Below are 26,372 nucleotides of genomic sequence, written 5' to 3' on the forward strand. Positions count from 1 at the left end.
AGCCCATTTGTCCATCTGTCTGGCCAGTCATATGCCTCATCTGAGTGCCAAATTTTTGAGGGTCAAAGTTTGGAGTCTGGCATTGTAAGACTCTAAACTCTGGCCAGGTGGTGGTGGCACACCCCTTTAATCCCAGCACTCGGGAGGCAGAGGCAGGCAGATCTCTGAATTCAAGGCCAGCCTGGTCTACAAGAGCTAGTTTCAGGACAGGCTCCAAAGCTACAGAGAAACCCTGTCTCGAAAAAGAAAAGAAAAGAAAAGAAAAGAAAAGAAAAGAAAAGAAAAGAAAAGAAAAGAAAAGAAAAACAATCTAATCTCTGTACTCACCTCCATTACACTAATTAAAGAGAAAAGAAACAAGTAATGAGGTCCCCCTGTTGGGGAATCTTTATGTACACTGTGAAGATGTGTCACTCTGATTGGTTTAATGAATAGCTGAACAGCCAATAGCTAGATAGGGTTTCCGGGCATAGAGGATACTGGGAAGAAGAAGGCAGAGACACAAGGAGACATGCAGTAATCAGGATGGGCAGTACAGAGATAAGGAAATAAAGCCATGAGGCAAAAAGTAAATTGATAGAAATGGGTTCCTTTAAATTATAAAAGCTAGTGGGACAAGCCTGAGCCACAGGTTGTTTTCATAATAAGTCTTTGCATCATTATTTTCTTGGGGGAAAGAAAGGATTTATTTGACTTAAACTTCCTCATCATTGTCCATCACTGAAGAAGTCAGGACAGGAACTCAGACAAAGCAGGAACCTGGAGAGAGGAGCTGATACGGTGACCATAGAGGATGCTACTTCCTGTCTTATTCTCCATGGTTTCCTTGATCTGCCTGCTTTCTTATAGAACCTGGGACCACCAGCCCAGGGATGGCACCACCCAAAATGGGCTGGGCCCTTCCCAATTAATCTTTAAGAAAATGCCCTACAGCTGGGTCTTATGGAAGCATTTTCTCAGTTGAGGGTCCCTCCTTTCAGATGACTCTAGCTTCTGTCAAGTTGTCATAAAACTAGCCAGGACACCCACCTTGTCTTTTATCCACTTTCTTCTTACCTACCTTGTTCCTTACCCACCCTACCCCTAGCCTACCCTAACCCCAACCCACCTTGCCTCTGAGCCATCTTGCCTTTCAACCAACATGAGATGTAGCTGGAGTCCCAGAAGAGGTTTGCAGCTGGTTGGATTTGGGAGTGTTAGCACCTGGCTTTGATCTGCTTTTTGTGTCCTCTGCCTTCTGTTTGAAGTATGTAAATCTTATCTGAGTGCTTCCTAAAAGGTTCGAAGCCTGTGCAAAACTTGGTTGTGGGAGGACTCAGAAAACAGAGGTTCTGTGACTGGGAATTGCTTTGGCATTTGTCTGCACGGGGAGTTTCAGATAAGAGATTTGGGTATGGGAAAATTGACTTGCTAAGGTGTAAATTGTATGACAATAAAAAAAAGCCTTTTGCAAAGCTACAGTTGGTCTGTTTTCCAGAGGCTAACTCCCCTCGGGCCCGCAAAGGCCAAAAATCATCCTAGAATGACCCTGTTTCTTCCATGGACCCTTGTGAACTGAGCACCCACCACAACAAGGTTGCTGATAAAATCCAGTCCCTTAGGGCCTATTGCTTCAGTCCCCTGATGACACAAGTAACTCTCCTTAATATATATTTTTCTCCTGCCAACATGGTTACAACCTTGATGGTCCTGTGTCTCTCTCACTCTGACAAGAATATGCACTCAGGGACCAATAAGCAACTGTGAGCCAACCAACACGGATTCTGAGAATTCAACTTAGGTCCTCTGCAAAAGTAATATTCCTTTAACTGCTGAGCCATCTCTCCAGCCACAAAATAGAGAAGTTAAAAACACAGTCAAGAACCCAGTTTTTTCCCAATGTGGTGACACTGGATATATCAACCACACTGCAGAGCTGGCCAGGGAGTACCTAACCAACATAAAACAGAGTGCCTCTTTCTGGGTTTTGTTTATTTGTTTTTGTTTTATTTTTTAAGAGAGAAACAAGAAGTTGGGTGGGTAGGATCTGGGTGGAGTTGGGGGAGTAACAGAATATGATAAAAATAAATTGTAATTCTCAAAGAATAAATAAAATCATTTAAAAACATACAAAAAGATGAGCCCAAAGTTAATAATTTTGGGCAGCTTCTACATGTGCCAGGTTCCCTTCTAAGAATTACATGGGCACTGACTTAATGTCTGTGAAGTATGAACATGGGTCACTACATACTTAAAGTACAGACTAAAATTTCTATGTTGAAACCTAATCCTCAGTGTGATAGTATATGGGGATGGGGTCATGTGTGTGCGTGTGTGTGCGTGTGCTGCTAGGGATTTAATTCGGGATCTTGTATATATACACGGGCACTCTACTATTAAAGATGGTGACTTAGAATATAAGGGTGGGGTCTTCTGAGTGTGATTAGGAAACTCTAGGAAGCGCCTTCCACCCTGTGAGGACCATCTCTGATTTTAGAAACGGATACGATGGTACCTTGATCTTAGACGTCACGGCATCTATTAGTCACACACTGAGCAGTATTGTGTTCTAGCAGCCCAGACTAAAAGTCAGGTGCCATCCATTCCAACATCAGTAAACTGATGTGCAGGCCTCAATCTGCTTAGCCCTCCCCTTACAGAAAAGGGAATCTTTTTCCTACCACCTGACCTTTGTCTCCTCACTTACACGGTCAGCTTTCCGTTGCTAAGTTTCTGATGTCTAAAGGAAACTGAAAGGCAAATTAGAAAGTGAGCTCACTCCACGGAGCAGCCAAGCAGTCCAGGGAATCTCCTCCTCCGCACCCCAGGGGACCTGCCGGCCCGCGGAAGTCCCGCCCCGGGGACCGCCCCTGCACGCTAAGCTCCGCCCCGCCGCAGCCGCTGTCCGCACGCCGGTGCTGATCCACGCAGCGACCGCCGGTTGCCCGGGTGAGCTTCTGCGGTCGGAGCCAAACTAGAAGCACCCGAAGGCGGCAGCCTGGTAGAAGGGCCAGGGCCGTGCCCGACCCCGCCCGGTTCGGCACGCGATGCCTCTCGAAACCGGCACGCCTGCCGCCTCCGTGAAGGATCCAGGCCCCGGGGCTGCCGTGCTCTGAGGCCGCGCTCGTGCCATGGCCGCCCGGGGAGGACCGGGCCCGGGCTCCCGGCACCACGCTCTGCGCGGGCTGCTGCTGCTCTGCCTCTGGCTGCCGAGCGGCCGGTCCGGGGAACCCGCCGCTCCTCCGTCGGGGGTCGATCGGCTGCTGCAAGACTTTCGCCGGCAGCTGCAGCTGGCACGGCCGCGTGAGGAGCTAGAACCGGAGCTGCTCGCCGGCCCGAGGGAGGATTGCCCGGGCGCGGGCGGTACGGCGGTCTACCGGGCCGTACCCGATACCATCATCCGCACCCAGGACTCCATCGCGGCCGGAGCCAGCTTCCTGCGCGCACCGGGGACCGTGCGGGGCTGGCGGCAGTGCGTGGCGGCCTGCTGTTCCGAGCCTCGCTGCACCGTGGCGGTGGTGCAGCTGCCCCGGGGGCCCAGCTCACCCGCGCCCATGCCCGCGCCCCGATGCTACCTGTTCAACTGCACGGCGCGGGGCCGCAGCGTTTGCAAGTTCGCGCCGCTTCGGGGATACCGGACTTACACTCTCAGCCGCGCCGGGGACACCGCCGGGGTCTCGCCCGGGCCGGGTAAGTGCCGCGAGTGTCCCGCCGTCCTGGAATCGCATACCAAGCATGCAAAATCCTCCTCTTTCAGAGGATTGTAGCTGCGGATAACTGGAAAAGTGGCCTATATTTCTCAGACTTAGGGATGGGGGCTGAGAAAGTCCAGAAGTTGGACAGAAGCAGGTGTGGTGGGCTGCCTCAGAGAACCTGAAGAGGAGGGTCGAGGGCTCAACGGAGAGGTCTGGCGGAAATTTTATTTAAGAATTTATCCAGAGCTTCCTTTCCCCAATAAGGATTATTTTAGTTTTATTTCGTCTTATAGGTTTTATAAAACGTGGTTTTTGTTTTTGTTTTTCCAAGAAATAGCAAGGACAGGATTTGATTATATAGATGCAAAATGTTCCTAGCACCTTCCCCCTGCTTCCTGGATTGGCTCTTTGCCTGTACGTACTTCCTTCAGACAAAAATATGAAGGAAAACTTGTCACCCTGCCTCCACTCTTCTCTCCCACCCCTCCCCAACAAATGTTCTCTTTCGTGACCTTTTTGTTTTTGACCTGAGTTTAAGCAGAGCAGGCTGGGTGTTGAGGGGTTTTGGAACTCTGTACTGGGGCCTACTGGGTTCAGCCCTGGGTACACAATGGATACTGTGTAAAGTGTGTCTCTTTAAAAGACCTCAACAGCTTGTCGATTCTGTGGTTTTAAATGCAGATGCTCCAGGGGAGCCAAGACTAAGAAGGGGAAAAAGTAGCAGAGAAACAAAATCCCTTCCCAGGTTCTTTGCGCTCATCTGGAATACACTGGCATTGCCACAAAGGAGCTTTCCTTAAAGCTGGGCAAAGAAAAGTCAACAGAAAGGCCAGAAACAGCGGTCTGTGTGTTGTTGTCGTCATCACCCCCCACCCACCCCCGCTTGTCCTTCCGTTCTCTAGAGGCATTGCCTTCTCTCTGGGCACTGACAAGCCCAGACTTCTTCAAGTCTTCAGGAATATGGGAATGCTGAAGGTGACACCTAGGCTTACAGGCTGCATTTGTGGGCTCTGCGTGGAGGGTGAAGTGAATTTTACAGAATCCTTTTGAGTTCTTTATGTTTCTAAAACTACTTCAGTTTTCCTTCCCAGATTATTATTATTATTTCTTGCCCCCTTTCTTGTGACTCTTGTGAGCATGCGGAGTTAGAGGTTAGAGAGTCAAAGTGATTTAGCAAAGCTCCTTGTAGAGAGTTGTGGCTGGTCCATTTGGGGAGCCTCAAAGGCTCAAGAAGACACTCGGGGGAGAGCTAGATGGATAGAATAGATTTGTAGCATTGCCATCAGCTATATATCAGCCAGTATATATTGGTCACGCTGGGTGAGTTTGATGTTAAAAGCTATTTTGAGCTCTTACACACAGGAACTCTCTGTCCTCACAAGGCTCAAAGGTCAAATCCTGTTGTATTGAAAGCAGCTGCCTGAGGGCCTCTCAGCACTAAGTTTGCTGAGCCACTGAGTAGCTCAGTGCTTTCTCTCACCGTCCCTGAGGGTCTGTCACCCACAGCTGAGATAATGAGGTAGCTGTCAGGGGTGATGGGAGAATATATACTGTTGATGAGACAGAATCTACCTGGGAGAACCACTGGAGAAAGACGAATGCTTGAAGTCCTGAGTCCTAGGGTTTGAGTCCAGGTTTCACCCATCCCAAGATAATCTTGCTTTGTGCCTTGCTTGTGTTTTAGCTTAGATCATTATAATGACCAAGTGTGGATGCTTCTTGTGAGTTATTGGGGTGGTACAGGTGTCTGTGGTATACTTACTTGGCTGTCTGGTGTGGCTGGGAAGACATTGAGAAAAGAGGGGTGGAGGCTGAAGTCTTTAAGATCTTGAATATGCTGAGAATATAATCTCCCAGCATTCAGGGACCAGAACCTTGGTGATGTTTGGACAGTCTAGCCTGAGACCCAGTATCTCTGGGTAGAACTTGGAAAGCAACCCTTTCCATTCTAGAAAAACCAAAGCCCTAAGGTGGAATTCTGCTGTGCCCCAAGCAGGCCTCCCTTGCTGCCTGTCTCCAAGCACAATGCAAGGACTGACCTTTCTGTTGAGGGGCTGATCCCTCTGCAGATGGCTGAGTCATCTTCAAGGCTCTTCCTCACATTTTCACCTTCTCTCTTTCTCTTTTTTGCATTGGGAGAAATCACTTATAATTCATAAATATTACAAAGATTATTTGTTGACAGTGTTGGAGAATTATAATTCATAAATAATATTATTTGTTGGCAATGTGGGGAAAATGGCATTGAGACTTACCACTGTGACCACACACAATTCCCAGATGCATATTTATTTATGTTTCATCATTTATTTACTTGGTGTGTTTATAATCATGCCTGCCATAGCATATATGTGAAAGACAGAAACAAATCCGCAGGAAGTTGGTTCTCTCCTTAGACTGTGTGGGTCTTGGAGGTCGAATTCAAGTCATCAAACTTGACAGCAAGTGTCCTCGTATGTACATATATATATATATATATATATATATATGGTACTGGTCCTATATACATTTGTAGTATAAAATTAAGCCACAGTCTACACCATACATAGGAAAACTGAAAGCTAAATTTATTATTGCCTATCTGGAAAGAAGATTAATTAAGGAAATTTCTTTAGATCATAAAGAAAAGATGGGTTTTGTGCAAATTCACAAAAACTTCATGTCACTAAATAAGGAATTACAAACAATAGCCTAGGAAATATGATCTTAAAATATTAACAGAGCTGAGAGGGGGTATGAGAAAAGTAAATGAGCAAAGGGTGCGAGTAAACAGTTCCCTGGAGAGGAAATATAGTCGGTAAACATGGGAAATGTCCAACATGAGATACAGTCAGAGACTGGGCGTTTCATAGAGCTTCGCGGCGGAGCACTTAGCGTATTAGAGAGCCTACGTTCAATCACTGGTACCACTGAAAGGGGGGGGGGGGCAAATGTAAATGCCAATTTACACTTACTAAATTGTAAAAAATAAAAAATATATTTAACTTGCACGCATGTGGGAAACTCATGGTCATTGACAATGTGTGTTGGTACCAGTTTTTTTTGGAAACCAATTAGGAAATAATGTGTCGAGTTTTAAAATATCTATTCTTCTAGAACAGTGATTCTCAACCTTCCTAATGCTGTGACCCTTTAATACAGTTCTTTATGTTGTGGTGACTCCAACCATAAAATTATTTTTGTTGCTACTTCAAAACTGTAATTTTGTTCCTGTTATGAATCGTAATGTAAATATTTTTAGAGATAGAGGTTTGCCAAAGGAGTTGCCACCCACAGGTTGAGAACAACTGTTCTAGAATATTTTTTAAGGAGAATGATCTGTCCTAGAGAAACAATATGCTCAAAAACATGTTTATTGTGGCATTTTCCTAGTGATAAGGTTGACGAAAAATAAATGCCCAATTTTAGGGGTTAAGAGATAAAAATAGATTCAGGAAGAGTGGCTCTGTGGTAGGACTCATGCCCAGCCTACACAGGCTCCGAGTTTGATCCCCAGAAACCCAAAAGAAGTCAAAATGGAAGTTGTGGAGTTTATGTAAATTCATTGACATTGCTAAGATATCTGAATAAATATTAATGGGTTGAATAGAGCAATATATCAATGGATTCAACTCTATAAACTATTAAGGTCACAAAAAGTGTAGTGGACGCAGCCTGTGATTTAGAAGCATTGGATGTGGGTTTGCCTGTGATGTCAGCCGCCTGACTCAGCTTCTCTGAGCACTTGTCTGCCACTCATAAGGCCTGCTTCAGACTGACTGTGGGTAACGAGTGAGGTGATGCCTGTAGAGCACTCAGCATGCTGCGTGGTACAAAGACCTCGCTGGTAAATGGCAGCAGTTCTAATTGTGCAAATGCAATTGCATGTGACCATCAGTATCATACGGGAAAAAACTGGACTCCACATGCTAAATATGAAGATCATACTGTACTGTAATTGTGGATATTTTTGCTTTCTTTCTTTCTTTCTTTCCTGGAGCGATGCAATTTAAAAAATAAATGATTGGTTCTCCAGCCTGGGAAAGAAAAACAAACAAAACGCACACAGCTTTCTTCCTTTCACGTATTTACCTCTCTCCCTTACTCTCTGGCCCCACCTCAGCAACTCATCTTTACTTCTTTACTCCTTTATTTCTCAGCCAATCTGTATCCTTTGCTTGGCACAGATCAGAAGGCTCCATTCACAGCAGTGTGTTGTGAATGAGGCCAGCTAACATTATCATCCTCTAGATTAAACCCCACCTTGAAACACTCAGTCTCAATTGGTCTGAGTCTTGTTTGACCTCTGTCTTACCCACTGTGTTTAGTCTCCAGGAGAAATCAATGCTTCCATTACAGTTTTTATAATGGAAATTCAAAATTACATTTATTTTGCTCTTGGTAAATGTCGTCCTTTGTTTGCTTCCAGGACTGTTTCTGTGTAGCTAAGCTCTGGTTTGTTTCAAAATACATTTTACTGTATAATTGGCCTGGACAGGAATTGAGAAATTGTTATCTCAGAGGTCATCAGAGGTCAAGTTAGGATGTGAGGACTGGCCTCAGAAATCACATCTATTGCCCACTTAAACAGTCAGTGACTATCATAACTATCCTTCAGGGGATGCAGGATTAATTTGCTTTATGACAAGAAAAATATTTCAGTGTTTTCCTGACCCTTCCGTGTAAAACTTTTGAAGGTTTTTTAAAAAATATTATTGGGAGCTAGAGAGATGGCTCAGCAGTTGAGAGCACTAGCTGATCATCCAGAGGACCTGGGTTCAGTTACCAGCACCCACATGACAGCTCACAACTGTCTGTAACTCCAGTTCCAGGGAATCTGACACCCTCACAGAGACACACATGCAGGAAAAACATCAATGCAATAGGATAAAAATAAATCATTAAAATTTTTAAAGCATGTTATTAGTTTTCTATACTTACTGTGAACAGCTGACATTCCATACTTCCTCTTCCACATGTATCATAGCTAAAATTCCATGTCAGAATCGATTTTATTGTTTGGTGTATAGAGGGGACACAATGAAAGTTGTCAGGAAGATAGATTCCAGATGATATTTCTCCTGTGTGAGGTTTGTGACGGACTAACCTGTTCTCCGAACAGGATGACTGCTGTCTGTAGGTTGGGAAATCAGGGAGTCATGCCTCTGAGGCCTGTTCTCTTTCACAGGTGAGGACAAGCCTCCACTTAGCAAGGCCGGGAAGGATGTGGTTTTGCATCTGCCCACAGACGGGGTAATTCTGGATGGCCGAGAAAGCACAGATGACCACGCCATTGTCCATTATGAGTGGACGTTGAAGCAGGGTGACCCATCAGTGGACATGAAGGTGAATCATGTCATTTTGTTGTTGTTTTTCCAAACAGGGTTTCTCTGAGTAGTGCTGTAGGAATTCCTACTACCAGTATCCTTTAAGTTACTGCCCACTTGGGTGTGGCCTCTTATACTATTTATGCTGATATAAAGCACGCAGTTGGCCTCTTTCCCAGCGGCGGGATTCTGTTGCTGTTCTCCGTTCCAGTAGAGGATTGTGACTTGTGAGTCTACCCTTAAATAAATAACCCTCTATAATTCTCAATTCTGAGCTAATGTGGGATTTCTTTTAAGCATCCTTCTTCATTGTAGCAGCTCTCGCTGTCTTGGAACTTACTCTGAAGACCAGGCTGGCCTTGAGCTCAAAGAGATCTGCCTGCTTCCTCTTCCTTCTGAGTGCTGGGATTAAAGGCATGTACCACCACCGCCCGCCCCGGTGATTCATTCTTGCTAACAAAAACTGGTGTTTCTGTGAAGTGGATTTCTGTAAAATCCTTCATAGTCCCTGAGTGCCTGTAAGCAAGCAGAGCATGCATAAGATGGAGAAATTATATAATCAATTATCCTAGAAATTGTTTAGTCTGTAAATTCCCCTTTGTGTATAATAAAGAGTCTTGATCATTTTCTTTGAAGCCTGCCAGGGTCTTGTTCCTTCAGCTCAAATACTTATATTGTGTTTCAGTAATTCTGATTATTTTTTAAAAGGTTTTCTTTCTTAGTATACGATTTAGTTAGTATCCAAGTGTGATGGCACATGCCTGTAATCCCAGTACTGAGGGGGTTGAGGCAGGGGGATCACAAGTTCAAGGCCAGTCTGAACTACATCATTAGTTCCTAGCTACCCTCAGTTAAAAATTTGACTAGGAAGTATGAAAGAAATAAATATAAAGAGGGAGCTAATAATAGAATTATTATCATGTAAAGAATTTTCCTCCTCCTCCTTCTTTTTGGATTTTGAGACAGCGTTTCTTTGTTTAGTCATGGCTGTCCTGGAGCTCGTTCTGTAGGCCAGGCTGACTCACAGAGATCTGCCTGCCTCTGCATTCTAAGTGCTAGGATTCAGCATCACTGCCTGGCTTAGTTCCTCATGTTGTGATGACCCCCAACCATAAAATTATTTTCTTGCTACTCATACCTGTAATGTGGCTACTGTTGTGAATCATAATGCAAATGAGTAATATACAGGATATCTAATACCCAAAGGGGTATCGACCCACAGATTAAGAACAGTGGCCTAGCGTATTGACAATTGACTCAAACAATCTGCACCTCACTCTATGAACTGGTACTAGGTCCTCCCTTTGGAAAATGCTGATCTCATCTGTAATGGTCTATCCTGTCCCTTTAAGAGATAAACTCCGCCCCCTCCTTCTCCCCCCCTTCACCACTGAAGCAGGCAGATCTTCCTGCCTGCCTGCAGCCCGAGTCCCTTCCTTTCCATCTCTCTCCCAAAGAGGTAGCTGTGGCTCCTCTCCTATCCCCCCTGGTTCTCTCTCTCTCTCTCTCTCTCTCTCTCTCTCTCTCTCTCTCTCTCTCTCTCTCTCTCTCTGCTCTTCTCCCTTCTCCCCTTCCCCTCTTTCCCTTTCCCCTCCATAACCCACTAAATAAATACCCACTCACTATGCATGGTGTGCCTATCCATCTGTCTCTCACCCACTGCAGCTGTGGCTCCTCCTGGGACTATCTGTCCCACCGAGGTTCCTCGCTTGCCACGTGGCTCCCTGCCTGGGATCTGCTGCCCCTCATGGCCTGTGGGCCACTCAGGGAACAGTGCCGTTTTACTTAAACAATAACAGCATCCTTTTATTCTGTATAAAATCTCTTGTACTGATTTCAGACCATCTACCTTCTAGTCTGATCTGGATTTTCTTCTCTTTTTTTTTTCTTTTTCTTCCTCTTTTATTTATTTATTATGTATACAATATTCTTTCTGTGTGTATGCCTGCAGGCCAGAAGAGGGCACCAGACCTCATTACAGATGGTTGTGAGCCACCATGTGGTTGCTGGGAATTGAACTCAGGACCATTGGAAGAGCAGGCAATGCTCTTAACCACTGAGCCATCTCTCCAGCCCCTTTCTTCTCTTTTCTTCCTTTTTTTAATGTGCATTGGTGTTTTGTCATGAATGTTGGGTCCCCTGAAACAGGAGGTGTAGAAGGAAGGCCCACTTGCTTGTCCCAGCTGCCTGGCTAGCTTAGCCCTGAAATAACCACACAGAAATTGTATTAATTAAACCATTGGTTGGCCTATTAGCTCTAGTTTCTTATTGGCTAATTCTTACATCTTAATTTAACCCATTTTTATTAATCTGTACATCACCACATGGCAGTGGCTTACCAGGTAAAATTCAGCACATCTATCTCTGGCAGCAGATCCATGGCGTCCCCTCCTCTGCTTTCTTCCTCCCAGAATTCAGTTCTGTCTTCTCTGCCTACCTAAGTTTTGCCCTATCAGGCCAAGGCAGTTTCTTTATTCATTAACCAATACAAGCAACACACAGAGGAGACTCCCACATCAAGGAGGTATAGACAGTTGTGAGCTGCCATGTGGGTGCTGGGAATTGAACCTGGGTCCTCTGGAAGAACAATCAGTGCTTTTAACCACAGAGCCATCTCTCCAGCCCCTGGGTTTTCTTAGATGTGTATTCTTCATAAAAATCCACAATCCCTAACAGAATTCCTCCTGTATGCTGTGGTTCCTTCTGACCCTCTGCTCCCTCTTATGATCTGAACATTAGTCTCCACGCCTATTAATGAAGCTAATTGCACAAAATATCTGCAATTGTGTCCTATGATAGGTTTTTGCTGAGTCTTCTGTTAGCAAAGTTTCCTGCTTCATCTTTCCACATACCTGCCACCATGGCATCCCCTTCCCATGTTTGTGTAAGTGACTGAACCTGTTCAAGGCCTCCTTCCTGTTTGCCTTCCTTACATCTCAGCATTTTGATTAATTGTCGAAAACCAGCTTCGACAAAACTTGTATGTTCCAGGGTAGGAGCGTGAGGATTAGGATTATTAAGCAAAAGGAACAGAGATAGAAGAGAAAGAAGAGACAGAAACACAGAACAGCGTTGGGAAGGACATTCAATGAATACTGAATTCTCCTTGTTTATTCTTCCATACACTTATATCTATTACTCCAAAAAGGGAGGGGGAGGCAACAGACCTTATTAGCGTGACACAAGGAATAGACTTGAATTTCCCGACCTTTGGTCCAGGTGGAGCGCATCTACCTCAACACTCAAAATACTAAGTAGCCACCCTAGGCCAGAATTGCTGGTTTGTAGCCACACCTGTTGTTAACAACTTTGAGAGAGCAAAATTAAACTCAAACTCTCTGACCTTCAGATAAAGTGGAACCGGCTCACACCAGTGTGTGCCCAGACTGATAATTTGTACAATCAGAAGTACTTTCTTTTTTTTTTCCCAGACAGGGTTTCTCTGTGTAGTTCTGGTTGTTCTCATTCTGTAGACCGTCAGGCTGGCCTCAAGCTCAAGAGATCCGCCTGCCTCTGCCTCCCAAGTGCTCCACCACCACCCAGCTTACGTATCAATTCTAAGGAGAAAGAGGATCTGATGGTTTGTTGTGGGGCATGGGGGTGGGGAGTGAGGGGACAGTGTACATGTTGCTGTGTGCTCCTGGGCCCCGTGCTCAGCTCTTCCCCAAACATGTCTGTATGGCAGGTGCCTCAGCCAGGAATCCTGGAGCTGTCCCACCTGAAGGAAGGTGCATACATCTTCCAGCTGACTGTGACTGACACGGTGGGCCAGAGAAGCTCTGACAATGTGTCTGTGAGCGTGCTTCCCAGGATCTACTCCACGGGAGGTGAGAAGAAAGTTCTTCCACTGAGCTCCCCCCCAGCCAGCCACAGCCCAGCTGTTCCTGGAAGGATGGTGTCTGAGATTTTACATCCCGGTGACACGTTTCACAGGCTCTTCCATCTTATTTTTGGTGCTTGAAGTTTTTGCTAAAAATATAATAGCAAATACAGGCTCTCTATTTAGGACAATTTGGTCCCACTGGTTAGAGTGTAGAGAACATTCTCAGAGCATAGACAGTGAGCTAGTGGGTCCTGTGTGTTGACCTTCTACCTTTCCTCTTTGACCTTGTCAAGGACAGTGCCCGACTTTTCTAGGAGAGGATTTTGTGCACAGATACAGTCTTCTGGAAAATTTCAGTGTATTTGGTGTATGATGCGCTGTGTGTTCATGTGTGTACATGCGGTGTGTGTGCCTGCACTTGTACAGGTATGTGTGATGCACAGAGAACAACTTGCAGGGTGCTGGTTCTCTCTGCAGCATGTGGGTTCCTGGGATTGACGAGCACCTTCACTCACTGGACTGTCTGACAGTCCCTCTTGCACACAACGTCTCAGAACCCGCGTATTATTTATGAATGAATTTCAGAAGTTTAGTAAGACACTTAAAAGGTTTGGGGATGACTATTCCAGAAAAAAATATATAAATTTTAAATGTAGATCTCTCTCTAAACTACTCAGAAGGAAAGTCTTGCAATCCTGGGTTTTCCTGTCACATGTGTAATGTTGCTTGGTTACAGCCCCTTTATTCCGTTTGCTCCCCCTGGTGGCTGCCGCTCACTCTACAGTCCTAAGTTTCTGTTGGGATGGCAGACCTGAACTCTTGTCTGCTGGGCAGTTTCTACATTATTCCCATTCTTTACTTTCTCCTTTGGGATCAAGCTATCTTCCAATAGCCTTGCACCCAGAGAGACTCACTTTCTAGTCTTCTAGTTGACTGCTCTTCAATAAAATGAGTGTCAGATTTTGTTAACTTTTGCTGTTAGTGGGCTATCATAATTTGCCACTTGTTTTCTCAAAAGAACCATTTTGTTCACCATCAAATTGTAGAACTCCTTAAGACCTGATTCTAGCTGGGTACCTTTCATACCTGCCACCAGAGAGTTGCCTTTTCTTTAATTAAATGTATTTATTTTTAATTTTCATGCGCATTGATATTTTATCTGCATGACTGTGTGAGGGTGTCGGATCCCTTGGAACTGGAGTTACAGGCTGTTGTGATCTGGCATGTGAGAGCTGGGAAATGAACCCAGGTCCTCTGGAGGACGGGGGATGTTGACTTTCTCAGCAACCCTGTGACCTGAGACTTGTTCACAAACAGGGTGCTCCAGCGTTTGCTCGCGCTACCATTTCTTCTGTGACAGTGGCTGCTGCATTGACATCACCTTGGCTTGTGATGGAGTGAGCCAGTGTCCAGATGGGTCTGATGAAGACTTCTGCCAAAACTGTGAGTCGGTTTCACGGTCCTGTCAGGCAGGGATCTGGGATAAAATGGGAACCCTGCGTTCTTCCACTGCTTGCTTCAGCTATAACTTTCTGCAGAAAGCTATGCTTGAGAACTCCCTGAGGTTAGAGTCTGAGATGCAGGTGCCAAATTTTTGGTATTGCATATGATTTTTTTCAACATTCCAAAGATTTTTCTTATCTTTAAAATATTGCATAACATACACTTTTTTAAAATCTGAAGTAGGTCTAGCAAGATGACTCAGAGAAGAAGGTTCTTCCTGAAGCCTCAGAACCTGAATCTAATTCGCAGGACCCACGTGGTGGGAAGAAAGGCTTGACTCTTACAAGTTGTCCATTGACCTACCTGCACCATGTAGTATCATACCTTTTTTTTGTTTTTGATTTTGTTTTTGTGATACAGACTTGCCATGTAGCCCAGGCTGACCACACACTCACAGTCCCCTAACCTTAACCTTCCAAGTTCTGGGATTATAGACTTGTGACTCTATTATGCTTGGCTTTTTTTTTCTCCCCGAGATAGGGTTTCTCTGTAGGTTTGGAGCCTATCCTAGAACTCACTTGGTAGAGCAGGCTGGCATCGAACTCACAGAGATCCACCCATCTCTGCCTCCCAAGTGCTGGGATTAAAGGCATGAGCCACCACTATTCGGCACTTTTTATCATTTTTAAGGACAATTTATGACACACTGGGTTCTGGCTAAGGTGAAACTATAAATCAGTTTTGTAAAGGTCATGTACATAAGGACGAGCTATAAATCTAGCTGAATGAAGTGTGGCTGTGAGGAAGAGGAGAGATATTCTAAAGCCTAAGGCTTAGGAACTGAGGTTTAGTGCTTTCCTCACACACACAAGGGCCAAGGTTCAACCCACATTGCTATCAAAGTAGAGAGACTGGAAAAACAATAAGGTTGGATCTGTCTTTGTCCATGTTAGGGAAGCTACTCAAAGAGGAAAGATCACATTGCCCATTTCAAAAGTAAGCAATGGGTTTTATGGGGCTTGGCATGTCTTAGCTGAGTGGGATATTAGTCGCGAGTAGCCATGATTATAAACCAAGTGCAGATCCAATGGCCTCAGTCAGAGTTCAGAAAGGAAAGCCAAGGCTGAGGTGGTAGTTCTTCAGCGTCTGTGTGAAAAAGGCAAGTGTCGAGTCTGTGGTGGTGATTTCGGTACTGAGGCAGCATAGGCAGGAGCATCCCAGGAGCCTGCTGGTCAGCCAGCCTAACCTGCTTGGTAAGCTCCGGGTTCTGCCAGCAAGAGAACCCGTCTCAAAAACAGTGGTGGATGGCACCTAAGGAAGAACAGGGTTGTCCTCTGGCCCATTCCCAGCACCCGCATGGCAGCTCACAACCGTTTGTAGCTCCAGTTCCAGGAGATCCATCCAGTACCCACCTCTGAGCTCTGTGGACACACACACAAACACACACACACACACACAAAAGTAAATAACTAAACAAACATTAAAAGAAAGAAAGAAAGCCAACAAGTAACTGATTCTTCCACAGTGGGCCTTGACCGCAAGATGGTGGTGACACACGCGGCGGCTACTTCTGCCCAGCCAGGAACCACGGGACTGAGTGAGGGTAAAGAAGACCTCCGGTTTGAAAAGTCCCAGAAAGCCACTCCCCACAACCAACCAGCTACTGTGTCCCACACAGAGAAGAGGATTCACTCCACCCAGAGGGCACCAGAGAGTCAGATCATTCCTGCCGTGCCAGGTAAGGACTCAGAATGATTTCCCCGTGAGTAGTCCCTCTGTTTTCTGTTGTCCCTGTGGCTCAAAGCTATATCTTCTGTTTGAAAACCATCAAGGAAACGTACTCTGAAATAGAATGATACAGATTGAAATGAAGGATTTGGCCAAAACAAAACAAACTGAAAAGAACCCTGACATTTGTACTAATACAGTTACGGCCTCTGGAGCTGTAGGTCAGAGCAAGAGCGTGTGCCTGGCATCCAAAGTCCTCAGTTTGATCTCCAGCACGGAAAACAAACCAAGCCTTGGTTTATGGGAAGGAATGTCTAGATGTCCCCGAGGGATCAGTTCCAGGGTCTGTGAGAACCAAAGTTCAAAGATGTTCAAGTTCCATCTCTAAAAGTAGCAATACAGGGCAGCGAGACAGCCCAGTGAGTGCAGCTACTTCCTGCAGGGCCTACCGACTCAGGCCCAGCCCCAAGGACTCACCTGATGGAAGGAGAGAATTGAATCCTGCAGTTTATCCTCTAATCTCCACACAGGAGCCATGGCATACATGCATGCCCCTCCCCACATACACACAAAATAAATGTAAGTAAAAATTAACAGCTTTATATTTGCATGTGATCAACACACATCCTCCTCTATGTTGCAAACATCTCCAAATTACATGTAATTCCTTATATAATGTAAATAGCAAATAAATAGTTCTTATACTGTATTATGACAGGAAAACAGTCTCTGTATGTGTTCAATACAGATCCCATTTTTTTGTGCATTGTGCATGCTGAGGATTAAGCTCGGTGCTTTACACATGCAAAACAGTCACTGAACCACTGAAATATGCCCTCAGTCTGGAACATAGTTCTTTTCAGATTGTATAGGGCATGTATAAATGTTTGGTTGCACAGTGAGTGCGTGCTCTGAATGGCCTGAGGCCCTGGCGTTTGGGAGCACAGAGCTCCAGTGTAGGCCGTGTTTGCTCGGCATCTCATGGGCACAATGGCCTGATTGTCGTTGAATGTGTTTGCAGCTGTGGGGCCTGTTCTCTGTGTGGTCCCAGTCACCTATTAACAAGGGTGTCTTCTTGCATCCAGTCTAGCCGAGAGGAAGGAAAGCTGGTTTCCAGGCCTGCAGAGTACTAGAAAGGAGTGCTCTGTGCCCATTTACATGGGCTCTCTTTATTGGGAACTTAAGAATTTGTGGGTAGTGTAGCAGATCAGCCAAATCCTTCAAGGAACTGGGCTGAAACGTGTACAAAAACCCAAACATTTTCTGCATACAGGTGTGGCATTCTTCTTCTATTAAAACACCAAAGCCTTGAGCCTTAGCTTATCTTTGAGGTAAAATTAGATAAAAGATCTTTGTTTTAAGGGCATTCATTCACTTATTTATTTATATAATGAATATAATTCAGGGTCTTGTTCATTGTAAGCTACTCTACCAGCTTCAAGGACGTCATTATTTATTTTGAGATTCAAGTCTAATTATTTACTTGTTACTCTTCAAGACTTATTTTTGACTGGATTCAGGAGTAGAAGCTCTCAACGAGGACAGCTTACATCTCTTGGCAGTCGGTTCCTGGTGCTTTTCCATGGCTTCCTTCATGTTCTGCAGCCTCCTCTTTGCTTTCCTTAGCGCATTGTTTCTTTTGAGCATCAGTGTTTGAGTTTCAGGACATGGAGAATAATAGACTCTCAATCTTACATGCCTTAGTCCTGGGCTTCTTACCTTCCTTGTTTAAGGGCTTTCTAGAAACATACTGGTGGACATCCTCCTCTTTAGAAAGACTGAAAACCTTCAGGTTCTGCTAGCTCTTTTGGGTACCAACCATTGAAGCACAGCAGTATCTGTCAGTCAGAAATGTTCCTCCCTACTTTTTTTTTTATAATAACCAGAAATATAAGTTGAGAACACTCAGTTGGTGTCCATGATGCATCCTTAAACAGACTTGCATTTCCTCTATCCAATCCTTTTTCATCTATGATGAGATTGCCCCATACTCAACAGCAGGGTACTCTGTCATGGGTCAAGACATCTTGTTTCATGGGAAAACTTTGTTTGTGGTACCCACCTCTGATTCAGACCACATAGCCCTTCCAGTCTTCTCCACCCCATCGAACATCAGCAGCTACTTCTGTGGCCATGAGCTTCTCCCGGAACATAAGAAGCATTTGTTCATCATTCACTTCAATGAGTGTCTAACAGATGGTGCCTGGGAAGGAGATATTCGGCTTCATCTTGAATGGCCAACCTCCTAGAAGTAGCCATGAAAAACAAACAAACAAACAAAAAGCCTAAGGACTTGTCTTAAAGGTTTCCTTCTCCGTCTAGAGTTCTCACACTTCGTGTTCTGGGGCAACTGATCGGCATCTATATGATCACAGTTCTAGGAGGGTAGTTTGGACCTGTGGAAGTGTGGTTTGTGGAACAGCTGAAAAAGCTTGTTGTGTCCTTCCAAGATGGTGCTGGAAATCCATCTCAAACAGGCAGGCTATCCAGGGGGAGAGGAGAGGCAGTTTGCTTATCACAAACTCCAAGACCGTAATGTTAGAATGCCCTCTTCCAGCTCAGTGACCTCCCGGGTCACCCCAGACAGGACTCCTCCCCCTGGTAGTGAGTTCTCATGCACAGTATTGCTGTTAAGGCACTGGCAGAATGAACATCCTGCTCCCCTCCTACCTCTGTGCCTTCTGAATGAGAGAGCCTGGCTTCCTTCAGGTCCTGGCTGTAAAGTCCCCAGCCTTAAAGAGTCATAAGAGGGGGACTGGAGAGATGGCTCAGTGGTTGAGAGCACTGGCTACTGTTCCAGAGGACTCAGGTTCAATACCCAGCAACCACGTGGCAGCTCTTAACTGTTTGTAACTCCTGTTCCAAGGCACCCAGCACCCTCACAGACACGTATATGCAGGCAAAACAGCAATGCACATAAAATACAAACAAATGAAAAATGAATGAATGATTGATAAGGGACTAGAGAGATTACTTGGTAGTTAACCAGAGAACCCCAGCACCCTCATCAGGGGATTCACAACTGGCCTCTCTATGGGCACCCACATACATATCTCACATGCAAACAGACATATTCCTAAATTAAAAAGTAAATAAAGCTGTAATCCCATGCCTACTTCCTGAAGTTTTTAATATCCCTTTAAGATATACCTGTTTACTTTCCACAGACAGTAATTCCTCAGGAGAGAATCAAGAAGAAGGAAGCTACATTTTCAAGTCCAAGAGTGACCAAGCAAGACGGGAACACCCAGCCCCAGAAGCAGGTCAGTGTTTGTTTTGAATACACCCCAGAAAGCAATGAGGTCCCCAGAACCACCCCAGCTCTAGCTGCATGTCAGCTGGAACCATGAGCATTCATGTTGAGGCTGTGCTCCAGCGACCAGAACTGTCCTCTCAGTGTCGAGGTTACAGTGCCGCATGGTGCCATTGACAGGAGCCTACTGTCTTTGGATCTCACTCTGTCTTTCATACATCCTTCCAGGGGTCACTCTGTGGGAAAAGTCACACTGTGGCACAGAGGTTAAGAACACAGGCTCAGTCAGGCGGGGTGGCTCTCTCCTTTAGTCTCCACACTTGGGAGGCAGAGGCAGGTGGATCTCTGAGTTCAAGGCCAGTCTGGTCCATAGGACGAGTTCCAGGACAGATCAGACACCACAGTTCAAATCTGGCTCTGCCACTCAACTCAACAACCACAGCCAGGTTCTTATCTCCGGATCCTAATGATTTCATGGGAGATGATAGCAGTAGCTATTCCTACCTCCCAGGGTGGCTGTGGAGGGGGAGCTTGCCACAGTGTCTAGTGTAGACTGCGTGGTTTGGCTGTCAGTGGTGACTGTTAAGATTGAGTTAGGTGTGAGGTAGAAGAGGGAGGAGACTCCTAGGACAGAACATGGCAGGGATGTGGACAGGACGCAGGTGGAACCCTGGCACGGGGAAGGACAGTTTCATCATTTGGATTGTTTTTAACTGGAAAGAGCACACTCACAGTCCTGTAGAAAGTCCTGCATCCTGCACACTAAGTCCGCAAAAAGACCTAGGAGAACAAAACCATCCCTAAGTTATCGATCTAAACACGGACAAAGCTTTAATTTCCCCCTAGATTTTTCTTTGTAGTATCTGTGCAATGGTGCTCATTTCCTGTTCATGGCTGGATGATACCACATTTAATTTCTAACCAACTGATGTCTGAGCATAGTGCAGATGCCAGTAGCTGCCTGTGTCCCTGAAGTCTACTGGCCTATTGGATTCCGCTTTTCTGGGGTTAAGATAAGACTCCCTGTCACCTGTCAGCATGGAGAGAGAAGCCAGCCCCCCTCTGGAGTCATGGCCACATGTCCCTGGAGGCTTGGTTCTAATGGCTGCTCCTCATTCTAGTTGTTAAGATGGTTTGACTTTCCTTCCCCTTCATACAAGCTGAATACATAATTCATCATCTTAGCTTTCTTAATGATACAGAGCTGGAATCTATTAAGCTATTTTAATACATGTAGAAGCATGGGTATGGAAAGAAGAGGCTCGCTCTAGCTGGTTACTGACAGCTCTGTTACTGTGTCTTAGAAGTTGAGAGAAAACATAATTTCAAATTAACCCAAAGTGAAAATATTGAAGAAACTGTCAACTAAGGATTGAACAGCAAAGACTAAATAAGGCGTGGTGAGACATGCCTGTAACCCCTTAGGATTATAGCCTGGGGAGCGAGGCTCACATGAGACCAGCATTGACTACATAGCAAAACACTGTTTTAAAAAACGAGGTGCTGGGAAGATGGCTCAGCCAGTGTCTTAGTCAGGGTTTCTATTGCTGTGAGGAGACATCATGACCACGACAATTCTTATAAGGAAAACATTTCATTGAGGTGGCAGCTCACACTTTCGGAGGTTTCATCCATTGTCGTTATGGTGGGGAACATGTGCAGGCAGACACAGTGCTGGCTGCGTCTTGATGGGTAGGCTAAGGCAACAGGAAGTGGCCTGAGGCATTGGGTGGTATCTTGAGCATATTTTAGACCTTAAAGCACACTTTCTCCAACAAGACCACACCTACTCTAACAAGGTCACGCTTCCTAATAGTGCCACTCCCTTTGGGGGGCATCTTCTTTCAAACCACCACAGCCAGTAGAGTACTTGCCATACAAGAACGTGGACTTAAGTTTGGCTCCGTGGCAACCAAACTTAGGTCCACATCTGGGCACAGTCACACAGATGTAACCTCAGCCCTGGGGAAATGGAAATGGGTGGGTGCCTGGAGCTCACTGGACAGCTGTTCTAGCTAATAGAGGAGCTCTGGGCTCAATGAGAGACCTTGTCCCAAAAGATAAGACAGAGCAGGATAGTGAAAGATATTCAGTGTTAACTTCTGACCTCTACACATGTACATGCACCTGCAAGCCCAGGTACACACACACACACACACCTAAAAACAATAAAAAAGAATCTGGACAAAGTGGCTCTGTAACACCAGCATTCAGAAGGCTGAAACAGGAAGATTGCCACAAAGTCAAAGCCAGCCTGGGGTGCATAGCGAGTTTCCTGGGTTATGGAGTGAGACTCTGTCTCAAAGAGGGGGGGGCAGCAATGGGGAGATGGCTCAGTATATAAAGCTGCGTAAGCGTGAGTACCTGAGTTCAGATCCCTAGGGCCCGGAGAAAGACTAGGATGCGGTGGCACACGCCTGCAGCCCCGGCTAGGATGCGGTGGCACACGCCTGCAGCCCCGGCTAGGATGCGGTGGCACACGCCTGCAGCCCCGGCTAGGCTGCGGTGGCACACGCCTGCAGCACCAGCACCATGAGGTAGAGACAGGAGGAACTCAGGCTGACTAGTCAACCCGTAGCTAGGTGAACTCTAGGTTCACTGAGAGACCTTGTCTCAAAAACTAAGGTGAAGAGCAACTGAAGAGGACACCCAGCATCAACCTCTGCCCTGAACACACACACACACACACACACACACACACACACAGAGAGAGAGAGAGAGAGAGAGAGAGAGAGAGAGACAGAGACAGAGACAGAGACAGAGACAGAGACAGAGACAGAAACAGAGTCCTAAACAGGAATTAGCACCCTCATATCTGATTTGGGAAACAGAAATTTTCATGAATTTTGTTTTGCCTCCCTAGGTGGGCCTGAGCCACAGGACTGAGATTCCCACCTAAAATTTGCTCCCCGCCCTTAGCCTAAACACTGGGTTTCATCCTTGATCTACCCATAGACTCAGAGACTAAGAGCTCTTCCCTGGGGCAGAACTGGGGCTGTTACATTCCAAGCTGAAGTGGTTTGGGGGTCTCTGAGCTCCTGTGGGAGGAGAACAAAGCCTTTCTTTGTCTCAGTCCTGACACTCAAAGGCACTTAACCTTTGAAAACATCTTTCATCGCAATGGCACTAGGAGCCAGTAGTGGCCACTAAAACCTCAGAGCACTGGAATGCAAGGAGAAGCAGTGGTTCTGGATGCTTCCAGACTGCAGGGCTGTGGGATGGAAGTGGCTCTAGAACCAGTTTCTAAGCCGTACATTTGCTGAAGGTTTTTCTTTCACAATTCTGTAAGGGAGCACTGGCCTTATGCTAAAATTTGGTATCTGTAGACACTAAGGCACCTTCCAAATCCTTTCCTCTCGTGTTCCAGACCCAGGACAGTCCTCGGTATTCAGATACTAATCTAGAGTTTGATGCCCCCTGTGTGACATCACCTTGAGGTCATGTCAAGGTGAGGCCAGCTACTCCTGGGGCCAGTTTTAAGTGCCTCAAGTTAAGGCTGTCTGGAGAGAACTACCTCAGCTACCTACCCTCCAGCAGATTTGTGTGTTTGCCACACCCTCTCTTCCTTTCCTCCCCCTCTCCAACATCACCTCTGCCGAATCGTCCTCTGTTAGTCTCCACAGTGCACACCCTCTGTGGCTGCAAGCAATCAGTGCACAAAAAAGGAAACTGTCCAGTCTCCTGTAAATAAATTTCCATTTGCTAATCCAGCAGACTCCCCAGGCTCCGCCCTGAGCCCTTCAGAGCATCCTATTCACCGGAGCCACTCCTTGTGATGTTGTTTCTTCTGTTGGCTTTCTGCATCCCTGTCCTCTGACTCACGCCTTTTGGAGCCTGCTCCTGTCCCCTCCTCATATATATATATATTTCCCCATTCAAAAATTTCCACTTCCTCCCCTCCTCCCATTCCCCTCCTGCTCCCCCACTCACCCTCCTCCCTCCCCCTCCAGTCTCAAGAGATGGCGGGGTATCCTGCCCTGTGGGAAGTCCAAGGCCCTCCTGCCTCCATCCAGGCCTAGGAAGGTGTGCATCCAAATTGACTAGGATCCCAAAAAGCCAGTACATGCAGTAGAAACAGGTCCCAGTGCCATTATCAATGGCTTCTCAGTCAGCTTCTATTGTCAGCCACATTCAGAGAGTCCAGTTTGATCACATGCTTGTTCAATCCGAGTCCAGCTGGATTTGGTGAGCTCCCATTAGATCAGGCACACTGTCTCAGTAGGTGGACCAACCCCTCGCGGTCCAGACTTCCTTGCTCATCTTCTCCCTTCTTCTGCTCTTCAACTGGATCTTGGGAGCTCAGTCCAGTGCTCTGATGTGGGTCTCTGTCTCTATCTCCATCCATCTTGAATTTTACATGCAAATGGATGGAAATAGAAAACACTATCCTCAGTGAGATAACCCAGACCCAAAAAGATGAATATGGTATGTACTCACTACATTAGTGGACTCTAGCCATAAACAAAGGACATTGAGCCTATAGTTCACAAGCCTAGAGAAACCAAATAATAAGGTGAACCTAAAGAAAAACATATATAGATCCTCCTGGAAATTGGAAGCAGACAAGATCGCCGGGCAAAAATTGGGAGCATGGGGGTGGAAGTGGGGGTAAGATAGGGGGAAGGGGAGAGGGGGAGAGAGAAGGGAGAATGGACGGATTGGGGAGAGCTTGGGGGAGTGGGAGGGTTGAGATGGAGGAAGGGCGGATAGGAGCAGGGAAGAAGATATCTTCATTAAGGGAACCATTTTAGGGTTGGCAAGAGACTTGGTTCTAGAGGGGATCCCAGGTGTCCATGGAGATGTCCCCTGCTAGGTCTTGGACAGCAGAGAAGAGGGTGCTTGAACTGGCCTTGTCCCATAGTCACACTGATGAATATCTCGAATATCACCACAGAACCTTCCTCCACCTCTTCCTTTCTATCTACCACCGATCTCACTTTTACTGTAGCAGCTACTATCACTATGCTAACATCCCCTAAGTATCTAGATCAGATAATCAAAGCACCTAAGGGGACATTCCATCTGGAGCCCCTACAGCAGCAGCAGCAGCAGCAGCAGCAGCAGCAGCAGCAGCAGCAGCAGCAGGTTCTCAACCTGTGGGTTGTGACCCTTTCAGGGTTGAATGAAAGGGTTGCCCAAGACCATCTGGAGTATTGAGAGCCCTCCTCTGTCCATCTCCAGGCGGATCTTACATGCAGATACACCCACAGACGAGCAGGAGGAACGGATTTCAAGTGTCACAGCATTAGGAAAGTTGAGAACCACTGCCCTATAGGCATGTCAATCAAAAAATGATCCAAATAAACACATATATTTAAGAACAAACACATGTAACAAACTTATCTTCCTCGCTCCCCCACATAAGATCCAAATCACTGTAGGAAAAATCTTACCAGCCAGATATTTCTTCCCATCATTAGGTTTTAAACACAACTCTGTCAGTGTCACCTTAATATTTCATTGCAGTCTATCTAGTAAGATATTCAGATGTGTTCTCATATCCATATTAGAGAAATCAGCACCATAGGGACGAGGCCACAGGCTCTGTCCTCAATCGGTGGGGGGTGCTTCAGCACATATGACCAGTATTAGGTGCCTCCGTTCCCATTGTCTGTAAAATGGCTATAGCGTGAGTGCCAGCTCATGTGCTTGTGAGTATTCAGTTATTTCAGCTATAAAGTTGGCTTCTGGCATTAGCTTATCCTTGGGTATTTTTGCGAGCAACAAATAAAAAAAATTGCTTATCTTTGATTACTAGGTCCTCAGGCCAGCGTCTGGCACACGTAAAGCTATTAGTCAACGCAGAATAAATAAGCAGAATGAAGTGTTTCAGAGCCAAGCTACACATGGAGATGTTGGCTCCTCTATTTTGTCTGGCTGAAAGAAGGTGCAGCTAAAAATAGCCTCACACTGTTCACCAACCCGGCCCTGCTCCTGTGCAGAGGGGCTAAGAATAGAGCCTGCTGAGTTTAACTGGAGACAGATCTACCATGCTGCTTCCAGACTCTGGAAAACTACAGGCTACCCTGGTCCTCTGCCCGGAGCGGCCCCAAAGGAAAAGCCAGTGGCCAGTTACACCAGCATGTCTTTACAAGTTTAGTTTTAATTAAAACATAACATCACTCCCTCCTCCCTTTTCTTCCGCTCACTTCTCCCATGCTACCCCCTAAAAAGAATTCATGGCCCCTTATATTATTATTATTATTATTATTATTATTATTATTATTATTGTTACACACACACCCTGCTGAATCTGTTCAGTGTTGCCTATATGCATTTGTTTTGTTTTTAGGGCCGAATATACAAGCATATTTGATGTTAGTTTTTAATAAATTGTCTACTGGAAGACAGTAGGATCCCTGGATTTTAAAAACTTTAATGTATATGGGTGTTTTGCCTGTATGTATGTCTATGTACCACATGAGTGCCTGGTGCCTGTGGAGGTCAGAAGAGGGCATCGGATCCCCGGGTACTGGAGTTACAGGTGACTGTGAGCTGATTTGTGGGTGCTAGGGGTTGAAGCTGAGTACTCTGGAAGAGCAAAAAGTACTCTTAATCATGGAGCCATCTCTCAAGCCCTACCAGAACCAGAAATCGGGAGTTAGGCTACAACTAATGAGAAGATGCTCATGTGCGAATCCACAAATGTCACATGACTCTAATGAAAATGTTTCTCCTGGTTGCATCTCTAGGGTAGTTGCAGTAAAAAACTGCAGTGTTTTTACCCGATGCCAGGAATTTTTTGTAGGAACCTGGTAGAGAATTGGTTTTTAAGAGGTCTGGGTTTAAGACTAGACTTACAATACATAAGTAGACATGGGAATTAGCCCCTCTGTACCTTTGCCAAAAAAGCAGCAATAATACTAGTACCAACTAGAGCTGTTCAGATGGGGTAAAATATGCATGTCGGGTGCTCATCATAGAGTAACCAGTAGCTGTCACTGTTGCCAACCACTGACCAGAGCTTTCTCCCCCCCAAACCTCGCATAGGTGCAGTGTTACCCCTGGCATTGGGTCTGGCCATCACGGCTTTGCTACTTCTCATGGTGACTTGCCGACTTCGACTGGTAAAGCAGAAACTTAAGAAAGCCCGTCCCATTACGTCTGAGGAATCTGACTACCTCATCAATGGGATGTATCTGTAA

General features: G+C 45.8%; 1 protein-coding gene across 5 annotated transcripts; it reads left to right on the forward strand.

The window, feature by feature from the left end:
* The first annotated feature begins 3,110 nt into the window (after positions 1-3,110).
* Positions 3,111-26,372, forward strand: Lrp11 (LDL receptor related protein 11). 5 transcript variants are annotated; one of them, XM_038340533.1, is made up of 7 exons: positions 3,111-3,669; positions 8,842-8,999; positions 12,651-12,807; positions 14,121-14,246; positions 15,772-15,984; positions 19,142-19,237; positions 26,218-26,372. In XM_038340533.1, the coding sequence occupies exons 1-7, from the start codon at positions 3,111-3,113 to the stop codon at positions 26,370-26,372; spliced, it is 1,464 nt and encodes a 487-aa protein (XP_038196461.1). The 5 variants fall into 5 exon arrangements, with proteins under 5 accessions (XP_038196461.1, XP_038196462.1, XP_038196463.1 ...); XM_038340534.1 differs by having other exon boundaries at positions 12,666-12,807; XM_038340535.1 differs by lacking the exon at positions 14,121-14,246.

The sequence above is a fragment of the Arvicola amphibius genome, chromosome 8 (assembly GCF_903992535.2).
Source record: "Arvicola amphibius chromosome 8, mArvAmp1.2, whole genome shotgun sequence".
NCBI lineage: Eukaryota > Metazoa > Chordata > Mammalia > Rodentia > Cricetidae > Arvicola > Arvicola amphibius.